Below are 19,384 nucleotides of genomic sequence, written 5' to 3' on the forward strand. Positions count from 1 at the left end.
CGCGTCTGCAGGAAGCGGTCGAGGGCGCCGAGGAGCCGGGAAGGGGCGCGCGGGAGCCTCGGCTTCGGCGTCCGGCGGCCTCCCCACTCCCCGTCCCCAGCCCCGCGGAAGCAGTCGCAACCCCCACGCAGGGCTCGGAGCGCTGCGCAGAGTCGGCCTCTAAGCGCACGTTCAAGTAAGGAACCTTTTGGAAGGCTGGGGGCGGGGCGCCGCGCAGCCGCTGCCCTCACTCCCCCCCTCCACACCCCCCCCCGGCGTGGCGGCGTCTGACGTCCCGCGCGTCGCAGACGGCGGCGGCGGAGCTGCGCGGGGAGTCAGCCGGGCCGGCGCGGGCTGGGTAAGGCTGAGTGCTGGCTGCTGTGAGGGGGGCCGCGACGTGCGGAGCCACTGGGCCCCCGGAGAGGCCGGCCCAGCTCTCCCCCCTCCTCCCAGCGCGTTCGCGGAGCCGGAGGGCCCGGGCCGCGGGCGTTGGGCTGAGCCGTGCGGCCGCCCGGTGCGTTCCCACGCCCGCTCCCAGCCCGCGGGACCCTGTGACCGCCCGCCGGCCGCACCGGTTGGGGGAAAGCCGGGCGCTGTGAATCCTACCCCTCCTGAAACCAGCCCCGGCGCCACCCTCCGGGGTCCTGCCCCCATTTCCCAGTAAAGTGCCGCAGACTCAAGTTGTTCTCTCTGTGTCTAGGTGAGAAGAGAGAAAATGAGCCTCCAGTGGGCGGCGGTCGCCACCTTTCTGTACGCCGAGATAGGGCTCATTCTGATCTTCTGTCTGCCCTTCATCCCTCCTCAGAGGTAGGAAGCTCCCTGGCCGTGCTGCCTGCAGGTGGGCGCCGCCCTGCGCTGTGGCCGGGTGGAGGGAGACAAGTGATCTGACCACTGACAGCTGAAGTAAAGCCAGGTCCAGAGTTGGATCCTGAGGATCAAGCCCCTACCTCCCTCGGAAAACAAACAAACAAGCAAACAAAACAGGAATGGCAGTAGGAACTTGATTCCTTATAGAAAACTGGTGATGGGAGGGTTGGCTTTGGGGACCCTGAGACCACACCCTGCTATTCTCACCCTGGATGGTTCAGTTCCGGGACCCTGCAGTTTAAGAGTCCCTTAGGAACACCCCAAGGGTACTGGAGGGGGTGCTCCTCCAGGGTCACAGCCAGCAGTGCTTTAGGAATATGTGGTGTGTGGAAGCTTGTCTAGGTCTGGTGTGTGTAAGGCATGTTGTACCTTCACCCCAGCATATGCTCCAGGGCCACACCAAAGAAAACTGTACAGGTGGGGAAACTTTTTTCCCCTTGACCTATGCAAGGAAAAGAGCCCCAGTTTGGGGGGTGGTGTTGATGACAGACACAGTCTAACAAAGTAGGGATGGTTATGCTTTAAACATCTAAATTAAATCAACCTCATTGGGTAAGTTATGGGTACAGCACAGCATAGGAACATACAAAATGTTTTGTTTAGGCTGATGAAATGATTAATTTAGCAACTTGGACCAATAAGTGGTTCTGGATGTGGGTCTTACGTAAGCAAAAAGTACTTTTGCCACCTCTTCCTTTTCCTCCTACAGGTTAATGAACTGAGTATGAATGGTGAAATACACTTGCAATAAGAAATGTTGCAGTACATTTGTTCTAACTTATGGCATTAAAAAAATATGTTTCAAAAGTTATATGCTGGAGATAACCCACTGAAGTTTATAGGATCCCAGGACTAAAAGAGACGTAGGAAGTTTGTAGTTTGGCTCAGAAAACTGCTAGTCTTTTAAATAGAGCTTGTTGCTTATCAACATTTTAGAAGGGTGTTTAAAATTCTCAGGAGGGGTTGAAAAGTATTGTAAGTAGAGTATTTGCCTTGCGTGGGCCCCACCTGGGTTCAATCCCTGGTATCCCATATGGTCCCCTGAGAGCCCTACTTGTAATTCCTGAGTGCAGAGCTAGGAGTAATACCTGAGCATTGCTGGATTTGGTCTAAAACAAAAACAAAAAAGTTCTTGATATTTAGGCCATTCCCAAGAGGACTCAGGAGAATCAATAAAATTTGAAAGTTTTTGTTTGTTTGTTTGTTTGTTTTGGGGCCACACCCAGCAGTACTCAGGGGTTACTCTCAGAGATCACTCCTGGCAGGCTCTGGGGACCATATGGGATGCCCGGGGGTGGGGTGGGGGGGGAGTCCATCCCAGGTTAATCGCAAGACAAACACCCTACTGCTGTTCTATTGCTCAGGCCCCTAAAACTTATTTCTTATTGTATGAGACGTTTTCCTCTTTTTCTATGATCTGACATAAAAAACTAGATTTTGGGAGTGGGGGAAGATAACCCAAAGGAGGATCCCCACTCACATGCTGTCCCTGAACACTATGGGGTATAGCCCTTGATGTCCACCAAACCAAGCCAGGCTGTCTCTGGTGCCCCAATTCCAGTCAGTGATGAACCACATGCCTTGGAGGGAAGCTTGCCCTTAAATGATCCCCCTGTTCCAAACAACTGTTGGAGAGGATTCGCTCACAAATACCTGTAATTCTTTTTAGTTACCAAAATGTTAGCTTTGGTTTGTAAAGTATTTCAAAACATTTTGATTTATTAGGTAGGTAGCTAATGATATTATACTGTTTTACAGATGGCAGAAGATTTTTTCATTCAGTGTCTGGGGTAAAATTGCAAGTTTCTGGAACAAGGCTTTCCTTACTGTGATAGTCCTTTTGATTGTTTTATTTCTAGGTGAGTACTAGTTTCCTCCTTTAAATAAGCATTAACTGTAGTTAATTTTTAATGTTGTGAGTTTATTTTTTTTAATTTATTGAATTGATGCTCTTGAAACAGTTGAATATATATAGTGTATATTAATATAAAGTAGATATTAGTATATTAATACAATTGCTATTCTTACCTTATATGCACAGGTATAGATTTCTTCTAGTGCAGTGATGTTTTAACTTCTTTTTTTTCTCCCAGCCCTTCTTCTTTTATGTTCTTTTTAGATTTAAATGCAATACATAGCCAGCTCTTCAGAGATAACAGTTATGTCTAAGGCTGTCCTAAACACTTGGTTGTTGAGGAGGTAAATAGAAGAGTAGAATTATGCTTTCCAAAGGCACCTTTGATGCAGGATGGGAATCTTGATGAGATCATGCTTTAAAACAGCTATAACAGACATTTGAGAACAACAATAAAATTCTTGATACAGACTAATTAACAAATAATATGCAATTTGTGTTTGTAGTTGATATAACAGCATTATTAGATTGCAGAGGCCAGCAACCCCTGTAGCCTGGAGGCAAATGTTTTGTAAATAAAATTGTTTGGGAACCTAGCCTCAGCCACTGGTTAATATATTATCTGTGCTGTAGCTATTTCCACGTGTGCCTACAGAATAAGAGACTTAATAGAATCTTCTATTACCTTCTGCCACTTTATAGAAATAAAGTTTTACCCAGCCTGTAATATAAGAATATATCTTCAGTCTTAGCAAATGTATGCTGAAGTATGTGTTAATTTATCCCCTTATCATTCTATTTGATGCAAACTCTGGACTATATATTTTACATACATTGCTGCAATTTAGGATGGGGGGCACTCCTAGTACCATGAAAGAAAACATTGTTACTTCGGCTCAAACCCATGGTTCTTTGCCAGGGCTGGTACATGCAAAGCACATTCTCCAACCCTCAACTCTTTTTCCAATCTCCCTAGGGAATTTAAATATGAGCAGAATGTCATCATATTTTCAGCTTGAGGATTTTTTTTTTTTGGTTTTTGGGCCACACCCGACAGTGCTCAGGGGTTACTCCTGCCTCTCTGCTCAGAAATAGCTCCTGGCAGGTACAGGGGACCATATGGGACACCAGGATTTGAACCAACCACCTTTGGTCCTGGATTGGCTGCTTGCAAGGCAAACGCCACTGTGCTATCTCTCCGGGCCCAACTTTGAGGATTTTTTTAAAAGACAGATAGGGCGGGGCCGGAGAGATAGCATGGAGGTAAGGCGTTTGCCTCTCATGCAGGAGGTCATCGGTTCGAATCCCGGCGTCCCATATATGGTCCTCCCGTGCCTGCCAGGAGCAATTTCTGAGCCTGGAGCCAGGAATAACCCCTGAGCACTGCCGGGTGTGACCCAAAAACCACAAAAAAAAAAAAAAAAAAAAAAAAAAAAAAAAGACAGATAGGGGCTGGAGCTATAGCACAGCAGGTAGGCCATTTGCCTTGCACAAAGCTGCCCTCAGGTTAGATCCCAGGCATGGCATATGGTCCTCTGAGCCTGCCAGGAGTGATTTCTGATTGCAGAGCCAGGAGAAAGGCCTGAATGCCAGGTGTGTCAAAAAAAATTTAAATAGATAAAGAGGGACAGATAAAGAATGTATTGCAAAATGTTAACTGTTGTTATATCTAGGAGTGAAAAACTAGTTGTTTATTATACTAGTTTAAATTACCATGCTTTTTTTTAGAAGCAGCTGAACTCAGGGAGATTAAGTGATTTGTCTAAGATTTCCCAACTACTTTTGGCACACTAGCTTTTGATACACAACACAGAGCTTATTTCCCTTCAAAAGTCTATTAGTCATAATGTTATGTGTTAACTGTATTTTACTGGAATCATAACCACTTTTTATGCCCCTGTTTTCAGCTTTCTCAAAGCACCAATCTTTGATTTAGTATCCTCTTAATAAACCTGAGATCAACTGGATTGAGATTGCATGAGCCAGTAATTGTATTAGAGTATGAATGAGTCCGTGTCTCATGTCAATCAATATGGCATATTATATATTAGTGTTAATCATACAGGTTAAATTTCCAGTCATATAGAAATAACACTAAGCAAATAAAGACCAATAAAGGAACACGAGTTCCATCTCTAGAATCAACTAACCAGATGATCTCTGGAATATATTTCATCTCTCTGAGTTGGTGTTTTTTGGGTTTTTTGGGGGTCCACACCTGGTAATGCTCAGGGGTTACTCCTGGCTATGAGCTCAGAGATCGCTCCTGGCTTGGGGCACCATACGGGACACTGGGGAAATCGAACCACAGTCTGTCCTGGGTTAGTGCGTGCAAGGCAAACACCCTATCGCTTGCACCACCGCTCCAGCCCCTTGAGTTGGTTTTAAAAAATAAAGGGAGAGGGGCCAGAACTGTGGTGCAAGCGGTAGGGCATTTGCCTTGCACGTGCTAACCTAGGACGGACCGCAGTTCAATCCCCCTGTATCCCATATGGTCTCCCAAACCAGGAGGAATTTCTGAGTGCATAGCTAGGAGTAACCCCTGAGTGTCAATGGGTGTGGCCCAAAAGCAAAAACAAAAAATTAATAATAAAATAAAAAAAATAAAGGGAGAGATGAGGACCAAAAGATAGTATAGCATGTAAGGTACTTGCCTTGCACGTAGCTACCCGGGTTTCATCTCCAGTATCCCATATGATCCTTTGAGCACTGATAGGAATAATTCCTAGTATAGAGACAGGAGTAACCCCTGAGTTTTGCTAAGAGTGGCCCACAAGCAAGCAAACAAACAAAAACCTGGTCTTCCTTTCTTAAAACATGTGCTTAGCACATTGAGTTATCTCTCCTGGCAAGTATTGTGATCTTTTTTTAACTCTTAAAAAAATATGGTTATGGGCCCAGAGAGATAGCACAGCGGTGTTTGCCTTGCAAGCAGCCAATCCAGGACCCAAGGTGGTTGTTTCAAATCCCGGTGTCCCATATGGTCCCCCGTGCTTGCCAGGAGCTATTTCTGAGCAGACAGCCAGGAGTAACCCCTGAGCACTGCCGGGTGTGGCCCAAAAACAAAAACAAAAAATATATATATATATATATATAGTTACAATTTTTACAGAAAACTGATGCTTATTCATGTAAGGATATCCATGTCATCAAGGTTCATTTGATCACATATAGTACCAAAAACAAACTTGAGCTCACTTGAGCAAGAAAGAACAATTTATAATAATAAAGTACAAGTTCTTGTTGAACAGCCGCGGAAGAAAAGAAAGCAAATTCTTGGCACTGGAGTAGTAGCACAGTGGTAGGGTGGGCGTTTGCCTTGCACACGGCTGACCCAGGACAGACTCGGGTTTGATTCCGGCATCCCAGATGGTCCCCCGAGCCAGGAGCAGTTTCTGAGCGCATAGCCAGGAAACCCCTGAGCGCTGCCAGGTGTGCATCCCCCAAAAAAAATAAACCAAATTTTTTGGAGGAACTAGTCTTAGTAACTAAAGTGTCCTTTTTATGCTGAACACTTCTGAGGTCTGCTTCTTTCTTCTCTCAGACTGAGCTCTAGTCTCTGAGCAGAGTGTGAGCCGCAGGGTTTTGCCAAATGTCATTTATTATTCTAAGCATGTGCAAAGAATATCCAGTTTCAGTCCTAAGAGGAAAAAGTCAGACCAACTAGCTTCCAGCCCTCTTCTAGTGAGGCTATAACTGTGTCAGAATCATGATTGCTGGCAAAAGCCTGATCTGTGTGCTAAGTAAGCAATTCCCAGAGACTAGAGACATCTAGAATAATTACTGTATGGGCTTTCATCTTTTATAGATGGTAAAGGCAAGCAGATAGATTCTAAACTCATTAAATATCAATGTTTTTTCCTCAGAATCAGAAAATCACACCCAACTTAGTTGTTTGAAGATGTAGATGCAGTAGCGTATGTCCATAGTCCTGTCAGTGGTATAAATGATGTTAAACCAGCAGATTATTGAAGCCTAATTTGTTTCTCTTTGACCTCTCATTTTTTTTGTCAACTGTGTAACAGGATTCTTACAAGTTGCTTATGAGTTCTAGAACTATAACATAGGTGTGCACCTTAAGTATGTGCTAGAAGGTGGACATAGGCAGAGCTGGAGTGGAGAGGAAATCCAGCAGTATATTCAGTGGCAACAGAATTGCATCCAAGTAATTTGAAATTTTTTCAAGTGATCTCAAAAAGGAGACTACCTTCATATAATTTTGAGAAAATCTACGTCCCACACAATCCTTAATGTCACATTCCACCTTGTAAGTGTGTTGCTCCATCACGGATGTGTCGCACAAAGACATCTGTCCTACTGCTGAACTATATTATACTCCTAGTCCATATTTCAGGTCCATTCTCATTATTAGGCAGTTCACATTACACATGTACTTATTTGACTATTTACACAGAGAGGCCACTATTACTTGTTTATCTTTAGCATGTCCACATCTAGGAGTATTTTCATTTCCAAGGGAAAGGAATTGTAACCATCTGAATACCATTGAGTTTTTCTGGGTAACTCAAAATAGCCCAGAAGTACTGATTTTTCTTATTTCTTTGTCACTTAGTTATAGCAGTTGGCATGCTTTTTTGTTTGTTCTTTTTGGGGCCATATCTGGCAATGCGCAAAGCTTTCTCCTGGCTTTGCACTTAAAAATAATTCCTAGTGGGCTTGGGGGACCAGATGAGATGTTGGTGATCAAACCCAGGTTGGCCATATGCAAACAAGTGCCCTACCAGGATAGTTTTTCTCCAGCCTTTTATTTTGAGTCTATGTTTGTTCTGTCTGACTATTCATGTGCGTTTCTTGTAGGCAGCAGAAGGTTGGATTGAGTTTTTTGATCCATTCAGCCACTCTGTGTCTCTTGACTGGTGCATTTAGTCCATTGACGTTGAGAGAAAGAATTGTCCTGGGATTTAATGCCATCTTTATATCGAAATTTGGTGTGTCTTTTGGGTAGTCTTGTCTTAGATTAGGTCTTTCAGTTTTTCTCTTAAGACTGGTTTTGTGTCTATAAAGTTTCTGAGCTGCTTTTTGTCTGTGAAACCATGTATTCTTCCGTCAAACCGGAAAGTGAGTTTTGCTGGGTATAGTATTCTGGGTGAAGCATTCATTTCATTCAGTCTTGTCACAATATCCCACCACTGCTTTCTGGCATTGAGTGTTTCTGGTGACAGGTCTGCTGTAAATCTCAAGGATGCTTGCTTGAACGTAATTTCCCCTTTTGATCTTTTTGTTTTCAGAATTCTGTCTCTATCTGTGGGATTTGTCATTGTGACTAGGATGTGTCTTGGGGTGGTTTTTCTGGGGTCTCTTTTGGTTGGTACTCTTCGAGCATGCAGGATTTGATCACATATATTCTTTAACTCTGGAAGTTTCTCTTTAATGATGTTCTTGACCGTTGATTCTTCCTGGAAATTTTCTTCCTGGGTCTCTGGGACTCCAATGATTCTTAAGTTGTTTCTGTTGATCTTATCATAGACTTCTATTTTCATCTGTTCCCATTCTTTGACTAATTTTTCCATTGTCTGCTCATTTGCTTTAAGTTTTTTGTCCAATCTCTCCTGCTGTATGGAATTGTTATGTATCTCATCTTCCACAGCACCAAGTCTATTCTCAGCTTCTGATACCCTGTCCCAGAGCTTATCCATTTTGTCATTCACTTTGTTTACTGACTTTTTCAGTCCTGTTAGTTGACATGTTATTTCAGTTTGGAGTTTTTTGATTTCTGTCTTCATATTTTCTTGGTTCTTATTAGTGTTCTGTTCAACTCTATCCATGGTTTCTTTGAGTTCTTTGAGCATCTTCCATATTGCTAGTCTAAAGTCCTTATCTGAGAGGTTGATTAGTTGGTTGGTCATTATCTGGTCATCAGAATTGTCATCTTCATTCTCTATGTCTGATGCTGGCCTGCATTGTTTCCCCATTGTCACACTTGTATTGTGGGTTTTTCTACGTGTTGTGGTGGTATTCATTGGCTATATGATGCAGGCAGCACACTCCTCTGGCTCCGCCCTTTCTGGATGGGCTGACTTGCCTCTAAGGGAGGGGAGTCCTCCGTGGATGAAGCCTCACACTGGATCAAATCTTAGGCCCGAGCATGCAACAGAGAAGACAGTCCGGAGAGAAATGCTTGCTTCTGTGATATAGCACAGTTCTTAGTGTGATTTTTTTCTTCTTGTTGCGATGGTGTTCTTTTCTTAGAAAGAGCGCACGGCCGCGTAGCAAAGCGAAGCCAAAGTGCTCTGCTGGAGCCTCTTTTGCCCCACTCCCAAGAGTTTCACACAAGAGGACAGTAGACAGACATTTACAGGTAGCACTCACAGGTTTTCACAGTTGGGCCCCACTGGGCAGGCGTAGATTCGTGGATTTTCCCCGCCTGATGTCCCAAACAGGGAACCCGTCTTCTGCAAAAGCCTGCCGGTTTTTATGTTCTGGAGTCCCGCCCTGAAAATGGCCTCTGGGAGAGCAAGTTCTCTGGAACCTCTTTTGCCCCACTCCCAAGAGTTTCACGCAAGAGGACAGTAGACAGACATTTACAGGTAGCACTCACAGGTTTTCACAGTTGGGCCCCACTGGGCAGGCATAGATTCGTGGATTTTCCCCACCTGATGTCCCAAACAGGGAACCCGGCTTCTGCAAAAGCCTGCCGGTTTTTATGTTCACTTGTATGATTTTTAATAAACTTGAAATCCTAGATAAAGAGCAATTTTGTAAAGAAATATAATCTAGCAAATTAACCCTTAATAGAAAATTTAAACAGACCAGATCAGGTTCCATAGGAGTATTTTTTTTTTTTTTTTGATTTTTAGGTCACACCTGGCAGAGCTCAGGGGTTACTCCTGGCTCTACACTCAGAAATCATTCCTGTCAGGCTCAGGGGACCATATGGGACTCTGGAATTTGAACCACCGTCTTTCTAGGGCAATGCCTAGTAGGGCAAATGCCCTACTTCCATGCTCTCTCTCTCCGGCCTCAATTTCTAGTTTTGTTTGTTTTGTTTTTTTTTTAATTTTTTTTGGTGGGGGTGTTTGGGCCACACCTGGCGGTGCTCAGGGGTTACTCCTGGCTGTCTGCTCAGAAATAGCTCCTGGCAGGCACGGGGGACCAGATGGGACACCGGGATTCAAAATTAGGTCCTGGATTGGCTGCTTGCAAGGCAAACACTGCTGTGCTATCTCTCCGGGCCCAATTTCTAGTTTTTTGAGGAAAATCCATATGGTTTCCCAAAAAGACTGGACCAGTTGCCATTCCCACCAGTAGTGAATGAGGGACCCTTTCTCCCTGCACTAGCACTGGTTGTTCTTGTTTTTTGATGCCTCAGGCACTTCTTAGAGTAATCACACAGCAAAATAAGATGTTTCCCAGAAAAGTTTTACAGTTCCTCATCCTCAAAAAGTTAAACATGGCTGGGGGCCAAAGCAATAGCACAGCAGTAAGGTGTTTGCCTTGCACAAGACCGACACAGGATGGAAGGTGGTTCGAATCCCGGCATCCCATATGTTCCCCTCTGCCTGTCAGGGACGATTTCTGAGCACAGAGCCAAGAGTAACCCCTGAGCACCACCAGGTGTGACCCACAAACAAACAAACAAAAAGTTAAACATGGAGGGGCAGGAAAGGTAGCGCTAGAGGTAAGGTGTCTGCCTTGCAAGCGCTAGCCAAGGAAGGACCGCGATTCGATCCCCCAACATTCCATATGGTTCCCCCAAGCCAGGGGTGATTTCTGAGTGCTTAGCCAGGAGTAACCCCTGAGCATCAAACGGGTGTGGCAAAAAAAAAAATTAAGCATGGAGTTACTATGTAACTCGGCATTTCCTCTCCCAAGTGTGTACAAAAAGAAATGAAAACATGTTACTCTAAAGACTTATACATTAAAGTTCATAGCAACAACATATAATAACCAAGAAGTTGAAATCAGCTGACGAATGAATATACCAAATGTGGTACAATGGAATATTATTCAGGCTTTACAATACCAATTTCTGGTGAAACTTAGGCCAGCAGGTCCAAACAGAGTCGTATAGTGCTGGTGGTTGGACTCAGGGCCTGGCCCATACCTGGCATGTGTGTTTATTGAATACTTAAACGATCTGTCTGGTCCTAACTAAATTTTCTCTAATGTCATCAGATTTCTAACTATACTCCTTTTACCTGTGTGACGGTAAATCTTCCTTTAAAGTTTTGATGGCTGTACAGAAGAAATTGAACTTTCCTATATACTCCTTTGCCCTTGAGATATAGACAGAATCCACCTTCCCATTGAATACCTATATCCAATGACTAAGTCTCTTAAGTATAAATTTAATTAAATCTGTTTTCTGTTGGAAAACTTAATAGAAAGAGGATAGGGATAAAAAGATAAAGGAGAAGGGACCGGAATGATAGCTCAGTGGTAGGGTGTTTGCCTTGCATGTGCTGACCCAGGACGGACCTGGGTTCGATACCCAGCATCCTACATGGTCCTCCAAGCCAGGAGTGATTTTTGAGTGCATGGCCAGGAGTAAGCCCTGAGCGTCACTGGGTGTGGCCCCAAAACCAAAACCAAAACAAAAAAATATAAAGGAGAATAGTTTACAACAGTACAGAAATGGTAAAAAGACAGTATAATGAAAGTGAGTCCAAAATGAGTTGTCTTTCAAATAAATGCTAGGGTCCAGAGTGGTAGAACAGCCGTAGGGTTTTTGCCTTGCATGTGGCTAATCCAGGACGGACGAAGGTTCGATCCCTAGCATCCCATATGGTCCCCCGAGCCATGATTGACTTCTGAGTGCAGAGCTAGGAGTAACCCCTGAGCACTACTGGTTGTGGCCCACAAAACCAAAAAAAACTATCACAATTTAAATTTAACACTGCTAATTCATTAATAGATCTGTTTTGAATATGGTGCCTTTCCAGTTACTGTCAAGGAGAAAATAAAACTAACCAAAAAAGTCTTACCTAGAATCTGTTATGTTAGATTATTATTCTATGACTGCTGACTGCTTATTAATCATTTTCTGTTCTTAGAAGCACAAAATAATATTTATTCTTTGCCATGTCATAGATGCTATAAGGGAAGTAAGGAAATACTCTGCTACTCCAGTCATTGAAAAGACCTCAACCAGCAAACCTAATGCCTATGAGCATATGCAGATGAAACTTTTTAGATCTCAGAGAAATCTCTACATTTCTGGTTTTTCTCTATTTTTTTGGCTGTAAGTAATTTTAAAATATGATGTGTTCCTTTTTTTTTTAATAACTCTATTGTTGGTTTATTTGTTTACTAACTTCTGTAAAAGGGAAGAGTAAGTAAATAGGTTCCATCGGCCCATAATACTCAAATGGTCTGGGCCCATGCTTCTCTCTGGCACCTTGATTCACCACACTCACCTGCCTATTTATTGTTTGCTCATTTTCTCTTGCAACAATTAATTATTTAGCTCGTGTTGTATTTAGATCTTCCAACTTGAATGTTCTGGCACTAAATTGTTCTGCCAGAACTCAGCTCCCTCTCTTTTTTCCCAGTTAACATTTTGAGCCCTAGTCACAGGGAAGCTTTGAGCCATCACTTATCCCATATCAATAGATCTCCTGCTATACTCTGCCATAATGAAATACTGGGTGTTTATGGTCTTTTAGTGTTTCATTTGGGTTGCACTACTGGCTCTGTGCTCGGGTCACTCCTGCCGGGGTGCTCAGGGGAGGGGACCATTTGTGGTACTGAAGATTAAACTTGGACTGGGTGTTTGCAAAGCATGCACCTTAACATCTCTACTATCTTTGACACTAAAATATTGTTTCAAGTTTGAATATCTGCTATATCTAATAATGTTATCCCAAAACATGTAAATGAGCAGTTTTGGTTTTTTTTTTTTTTTTTTGGTTTTTGAGTCACACCCGGCGGTGCTCAGGGGTTACTCCTGGCTGTCTGCTCAGAACTAGCTCCTGGCAGGCACGGGGGACCATATGGGACACCGGGATTCGAACCAACCACCTTAGGTCCTGGATCGGCTGCTTGCAAGGCAAACACCGCTGTGCTATCTCTCCGGGCCCTGTGAATGAGCAGTTTTTAGGTATAACCAGGCATAGTGCTCTTATGGAAAAACAAATTTTCCACCCAACAACCTCTTCATTTGGCCCCAAAATTCTTTTTTCTGCTCTTCCTAGCTAAAGGCCTCTACAAAGGAAATCATCAAATTTATATATATCACTGAACCTGTAGTCCAAATATTAATCTTCTAACAGTGATTCCAAAGTAATGAGACAGACTCAGGCTTATTTTGACTGGCAGTCATAGATTTTAGGGGAAATAAGTCCTTTTATCGCCCCCCCCCCTCCCAAACATCCCTTCATTTTTAACACCCATACCTAACTAAGAGTGTCATTTAACTATCAATTTTAAAGTCACAATACCAGATGATTAATCTAGTCATACATTATTCTAGCTTTCTTTTTGTTTGTTTTAGAGTATTGAGACGTCTGGTTACCCTTATTACTCAGCTGGCAAAAGAAATGACACAAAAAGCAGTACTTAAAAAACAAGCAGAAAATACCTCTGAGGCAGCCAAAAAATTCATGGAAGAAAATGAAAGACTTAAACAGGTATTTAAATGTTCTCTATAAACATATGTGCAAAGGTATATCTGAAGGGTATATCTGATTTTTCATATAAAAAGAAATCTTCAGAATTTACAAATGGAGGAAGATCATAAATAACAATACAGTTCTATGAAATGATATTTTAAATGCATTTATTGTCCTTTAGATATTTTCTGTTCCAACAGTTTTTGTCCATAATTAGATCAGTGTCATTGGATCTATTTTCTGTGACCCAAGGAGAAAACAATATTCTGAAAATATTAATATTAATAATATTAATATTATATTGATATATGATATTGATATTATTTTAATGATCTTAATAATATCCAATAAATCTAAAACAAGTATTTAGATGTCTCTGTTAAACCTCCTGTTTTAGTTTTCTTTTTAACAATTACTATAATAAAGGAAGCAAAGAAAAGTAGTGCGAGTTTGATGATTTTGTAGAACATTAACAACCTGGGGCTGGAGAAAGAGTGCACTTGCCTTTCACGTGGCCAACCTGGGTTTTGTCCCTGGTTGTCCACAGAGCACTGTCAGAATTGATTCCTGAGTGCAGAGCTAGAAGTAACCCCGAGTGTTGCCATGTGTGGCCCTTAAAAAAGTTTAGGAACTATGGTGATACCTTTCATATTTCCCCTTTAAGAGTCCTATATTATATCCTTCCCCTGCCATGTAGTATTTGAATAGTGTGTGTGTTGTCGTGCTGGGGATAAAAATCCATAGTCTTAGGGCCTGAGCGGTAGCAGTAGCACAGTGGTAGAGCATTTGCCTTGCACGTGGCCCATCTAGAACAGACCTTGGTTCCATCCCCCAAGCCAGGAGCGATTTCTGAGCGCATAGGCAGAAGTAACCCCTGAGCATCACAGGGTATGGCCCAAAAATAAAAAAGAAAAAAACCATAGTCTTAATATATGCAAAATGTAAGTTTAACCATTGAGCCACACTCCCAACCCTAGGTATTAATGTTTTATTCATTAAAATAATGGATGGAAGGGCCAGAGCGATAGCAAAACAGTAAGGCTTTTTTGCCTTGCACTTGGCCAACACAGGACAGAATGTTCTAATTCCGACATCCCATTTGATCCCCCGAGCCTGCCAGGAACAACTTCTGAGCACAGAGCCAGGAATAACCCCTGAGCTCTGCTGAGTGTGACTCAAAAAACAAAATAATAATAATAATAATAATAATAATAATAGATGAAGAGATTAATAAAAAGTAAAAATACAGTTATTTTGGCTATTTTTGTTCTTTACTTTGAAATTTAGGAGTTAGATATTATAACTTGAGCATTTTTAGTTCAAATTTTACTGCTAAGAAAATAGTTAATGGAGCCATTCAGAAAAGAAACATTTTTTCTCTTTTTTTCTTTTTTTGGTTTTTGGGCCACACCCAGCAAGCAGCACTCGGGTTACTCCTGGCTCTGTGCTCAGAAATCACTCCTGGCAGGCTCAAGGGACTATATGGGATACTGGGAATTGAACCGAGGTCTGTCCTAGGTCAGCATGCATGACAAACATCCTACCATTGTGCTATTGCTCCAGCCCCAGGAAATATTTTTTTGGGAGAGTGTCCTTAAACCTGATGGTGCTTAGGGGTTACTCCTGGCTCTGTGCTCAGAATCCACTCCTGGCAGGCACGGGCGACCATATGGGATGCCCGGATTCAAACCACCATTGGGCCTGGGTTGGTTGCTTGCAAGGCAAACGCCCTACCGCTGTGCTATCTTTCCAGCCCCCTGGAAACATTTTCTTGATGAAAACATTCTTTATGTTATTTCTTATTTATAATTTAAATATAGTTATATATTATACAAATTATATCATGTAAAAAAGTATTCTGAATCTAATAATTGAGCATTAAATCTTCATCTAATGCCTAAAATGTAGCCTCATAGAGAAAGAGCCTTTACCTGGCAGGGGAGATACCATGATCATGAAGGTGGTTTCCCCAGGGCGAGGCTCACCCATTGCACTCTGGGTGTGCTGACCCCTGCGATTTCTCCAAATGTGGGAAACTCTACTGCATAATTTGTGGTAGTGGGGGACTGCGTGCGCGCTCTCCCCTGTAAAAGAGAAAAACGAACCACCTTTATTTGTTCTGAATAACGTAACACATTACATAGTACATTATAAGTATCAAACATTAAATAAGAGCTGGAGAGATAGCACAGAGGTAGGCAGTTTGCCTTGCTTGCGGCCAACCCAGGAGGGACCCAGTTCAATTCTCTGCATCCCATGTGGTTTCCCAGACAGCCAAGGGCGATTTCTGAGTGCAGAACCAGGAGTAACCCCTGAGCGCTGCTGGGTGTGGCCCAAAAACCAATCATGAAGTCAATCAATAAAGTTTTTAAAAAATTAAAATAAAACGAGTTCCTGCCACAGAAAGGGCACCAAAATAATTTTTAAAAAATATTAAATAGGGCCCGGAGAGATAGCACAGCGGCATTTGCCTTGCAAGCAGCCAATCCAGGACCAAAGGTGGTTGGTTCGAATCCGGATGTCCCATATCGTCCCCCGTGCCTGCCAGGAGCTATTTCTGAGCAGACAGCCAGGAGTAACCCCTGAGCACCGCCAGGTGTGGCCCAAAAACCAAAAAAAAAAAAAAACATTTAAATAAGGAAAAATTAATTACAAAAGTTTTTTTTCTGTTGTTTGTGTTACAGTATTGTTATTCCATATTTCAAAAACCATGTTTTGATATTTAAAAAACTATGCCTTGTGGTTTGCTTGTGTCTGCTATCATAAGAGAAAGACTTGTTTTCATAGAAACAATTAAAAATGTGTCTGAGGGGCTGGAGCAATAGCATAGCGGTAGGGCATCTGCCTTGCACACGGTCAACCCCAGATGGATCTCAGTTCAATTCCTGGCATCCTTTATGGTCCCCTGAGCCAGAGCCAGGAGTAATCCCTGAGCGCTGCTTGATGTGACCTAGAAACCAAAATATAAAATAAAATAAATTTTAAAAAAATTAAAAAATGAGTCTGAATAAATGATAACCAAAATCCTTGAAGCAAGTTTCTAAAGACCAAGCTAGTCTGTATATTTTTTTAATTTTTTTGTTCTATTTAGTAAAGTATTGCTCTATAGATATCTGTAAATTTCCCTTTATAGTAAATAAAGGTTTTGGAAATCAAGTTGTAGGTATTTTTATATTCAGAAAAAAGCAATAAGTCATTTTTGCTTATTTTGAAATTTTCATCAGCTCTATCAGCCTCATTTTGTGTCTTACTATTATTTGTTTCATTTTTTTTATCCTTTGATCTTATTTCCAATGGGGAACCAAAAACCCTCAAAGCTTTGATTAATATATAAGACAGAAGCACATACTGCCTTTGTATTTGTATATTTATCTGGTTCCACCCTTGATTTAAAATCATGCCCATTTTGTTGAAGTAATGAGTTGTAACTACTAAGAGAAAACCAGAGCCATTTGCTGGTTCCTCCTGTGCGCTTCCTCTGTGGGGCTCCATATGGATCCTGTAGGCATGTCTGTGTTTTGTAGCAGTTTGAACCTTATGTGATCACCCTTCTCTACTTTTTGGCCTCCCCTCCCTCTAGGTTTTATTATTTTTTGAGGAACCAAGTCCCCTGTTCCCTAGATGTATCTGTGACCCAATGTTAGTCACTATATGTTCACTAATATGCTGGGCTTAAGTCAGAACACATTGAAGAAATGCTTGTGAACTAGACATAAATATTTCAGTGCCCAAAGTATATGTATTTATGAAAAAGGTCATAGATTAAGAATGAAAGAAAGGTGCCTTCTGGATGAAGGTTTTATATCTGTCCATAAAAAGAAGATAAAATTAGTAGAACTTGTGTTCATCTCTCAGAAACATATTATCTAATGGATAATATACTGCCTTGACATCTTCTGGATTCTGACAACAGAAGTACCAATAATAGAAATGGAGGGGGCCAGAGAGATAGCATGGAGGTAGGGCATTTGCCTTGCATGCAGAAGGACGGTGGTTCGAATCCCGGCATCCCATAAGGTCCCTGAGCCTGCCAGGAGCGATTTCTTAGCGTAGAACCAGGTATAACCCCTGAGCGCTGCCAGGTGTGACCCCCCCCCCAAAAAAAGAGAGAATTTTAGGGCAAGTCACCTCCTAACTTCTGTATTTCAAGGTTATAAATATGGTAATGTTTCAAATGCTTCACAGTGAACTTTAGAAACTAAATGTTCATAGCAACTCTATAATCTGCATTTGATGAATTAGGCACGTAAAGGTTAAGAGGTAAAGTAATTTATACAAAATCATTCTGCAATTAGGTGGCAGAACTAAGATTAGAATCCAAGTAGCCTGAGTCTGTAATCCACTCAGCTACACTGTCCTGTACCCTGTTCTCATATATTGACTTAGACATTTATTCATAGATGGTACTTAAGACCCCATTAATGAAATGTGAATTAATTTCTAATTCAGCTGTTTTATCTTTATTTTTAATTGAGAAAATTGTGAATTACAAATCTTTCTTTTTTTTTCTTTTTTTTTTCTTTTTATTGGGCCACACCCATTTGATGCTCAAGGGTTACTCCTGGCTAAGCGCTCAGAAATTGCCCCTGGCTTGAGGGGGACCATATGGGATGCTGGGGGATCAAACTGCGGTCCTTCTTTGGCTAGCTCTTGCAAGGCAGACACCTTACCTCTAACGTCACCTCTCCAGCCCAGAATTACAAATCTTTCATAGATATATTTCAGGCATATAGTGACAGTGAATTAGGGCCATTCCTACCATCAGTGTTGACCTCCCTCCATCAAAATTCCCAGCATGTATCCCATACCTCCAACCTTAACCCCCTGGACTACCAGTGTAACAGGTCCATTTAAAGTTTAGATTGTTATAGTTTGGGTCTCTTGATTCTATTTATCATTGACTTTGGTTTGGGTATTTAGTTTTGACCTCTTTTTGTTTTTTTTCCAACAATGCACCTGAGACCATTTGACCCCTGGGCCCTATCCACTTTTTTTTTTTTCTTCCTTTTGTGAGTTTGTAGAAAGACACAGAAATATGAGGTAAAACAAAGTAATTTCTGTCCCAAGGTGGGAGCCCCCATTAAGAATATTCAAGGGGGGGCCGGGTAGGTGGCGCTGGAGGTAAGGTGTCTGCCTTGCAAGCGCTAGCCAAGGAAGGACCGCGGTTCGATCCCCCGGCGTCCCATATGGTCCCCCCAAGCCAGGGGCGATTTCTGAGCACATAGCCAGGAGTAACCCCTGAGCATCAAACGGGTGTGGCCCAAAAACCAAAAAAAAAAAAAAAAAAAAGAATATTCAAGGGGCCGGGAAGGTGGCGCTAGAGATAAGGTGTCTGCCTTGTAAGCGCTACCAAGGAACGACCACGGTTCGATCCCCCGGCGTCCCATATGGTCCCCCCAAGCCAGGGGCGATTTCTGAGCACATAGCCAGGAGTAACTCCTGAGCGTCAAACGGGTGTGGCCCAAAAACCAAAAAAAAAAAAAAAAAGAATATTCAAGTGAGGGCCAGAGAGATTGCACAGTGGTTTGGCATTTGCCTTGCATGAAGCCAACCCAGGACAGATGATGGTTCAAATCCTGGCATTGATATATATATATCAAATGAAATAAAAAACAACAAAGAAAAATCAGCTGCTTAAAAATAACAGCACAGGGCCCGGAGAGATAGCACAGCGGTGTTTGCCTTGCATGCAGCTGATCCAGGACCAAAGGTGGTTGGTTCGAATCCCAGTGTCCCATATGGTCCCCCGTGCCTGCCAGGAGCTATTTCTGAACAGACAGCCAGGAGTAACCCCTGAGCACCGCCGGGTGTGGCCCAAAAACCAAAATAAATAAATAAATAAATAACAACACATAGGGAACTTTGGGGTAGGAAAATACGTTTGAAGGAATATAACATAAATGTGCATTACTGTAGGTGGAGCTATTGATAATTAGTTTCCAAGGCTCTTCTTGGTCTTTCTGTACAGGTGCAAACTTAATGGAAGCTTATTTACAAGACCAACACAAATCCGCCTTTTCCAACTCAGTGGCATAATAATTCAAGCAGTCACTGTAAAGACTCCTGCCACTCAGTGGTTTTCTTCCAATTTGGGTAATTGCTGGAGAGTGTA

The 19,384-nt window shown here is 42.4% G+C and overlaps 1 protein-coding gene and 1 non-coding gene across 3 annotated transcripts in view; both read left to right on the forward strand.

The window, feature by feature from the left end:
- The first annotated feature begins 294 nt into the window (after positions 1 to 294).
- Positions 295 to 19,384, forward strand: part of LOC126022627 (B-cell receptor-associated protein 29-like) — a 73,017-nt gene continuing 53,927 nt past the window's right edge. Inside the window, exons 1-5 of one of the 2 annotated variants that reach the window (XM_049783609.1) lie at positions 295 to 337; positions 680 to 786; positions 2,605 to 2,705; positions 11,753 to 11,903; positions 13,155 to 13,290. In XM_049783609.1, the coding sequence (XP_049639566.1) occupies positions 695 to 786; positions 2,605 to 2,705; positions 11,753 to 11,903; positions 13,155 to 13,290 (480 nt within the window). In that variant the 5' untranslated portion in view covers positions 295 to 337; positions 680 to 694. Of the gene's footprint in view, positions 338 to 369; positions 494 to 679; positions 787 to 2,604; positions 2,706 to 11,752; positions 11,904 to 13,154; positions 13,291 to 19,384 lie in introns of those variants that run through there. The other variant, XM_049783602.1, reaches the window with a different exon arrangement.
- On the forward strand, positions 15,196 to 15,359 carry LOC126027954 (U1 spliceosomal RNA). Its single transcript, XR_007502353.1, has one exon. It is a non-coding gene; the product is annotated as a U1 spliceosomal RNA (small nuclear RNA).

This window comes from Suncus etruscus, chromosome 1 (assembly GCF_024139225.1).
Source record: "Suncus etruscus isolate mSunEtr1 chromosome 1, mSunEtr1.pri.cur, whole genome shotgun sequence".
NCBI classification, from domain to species: Eukaryota; Metazoa; Chordata; class Mammalia; order Eulipotyphla; family Soricidae; genus Suncus; species Suncus etruscus.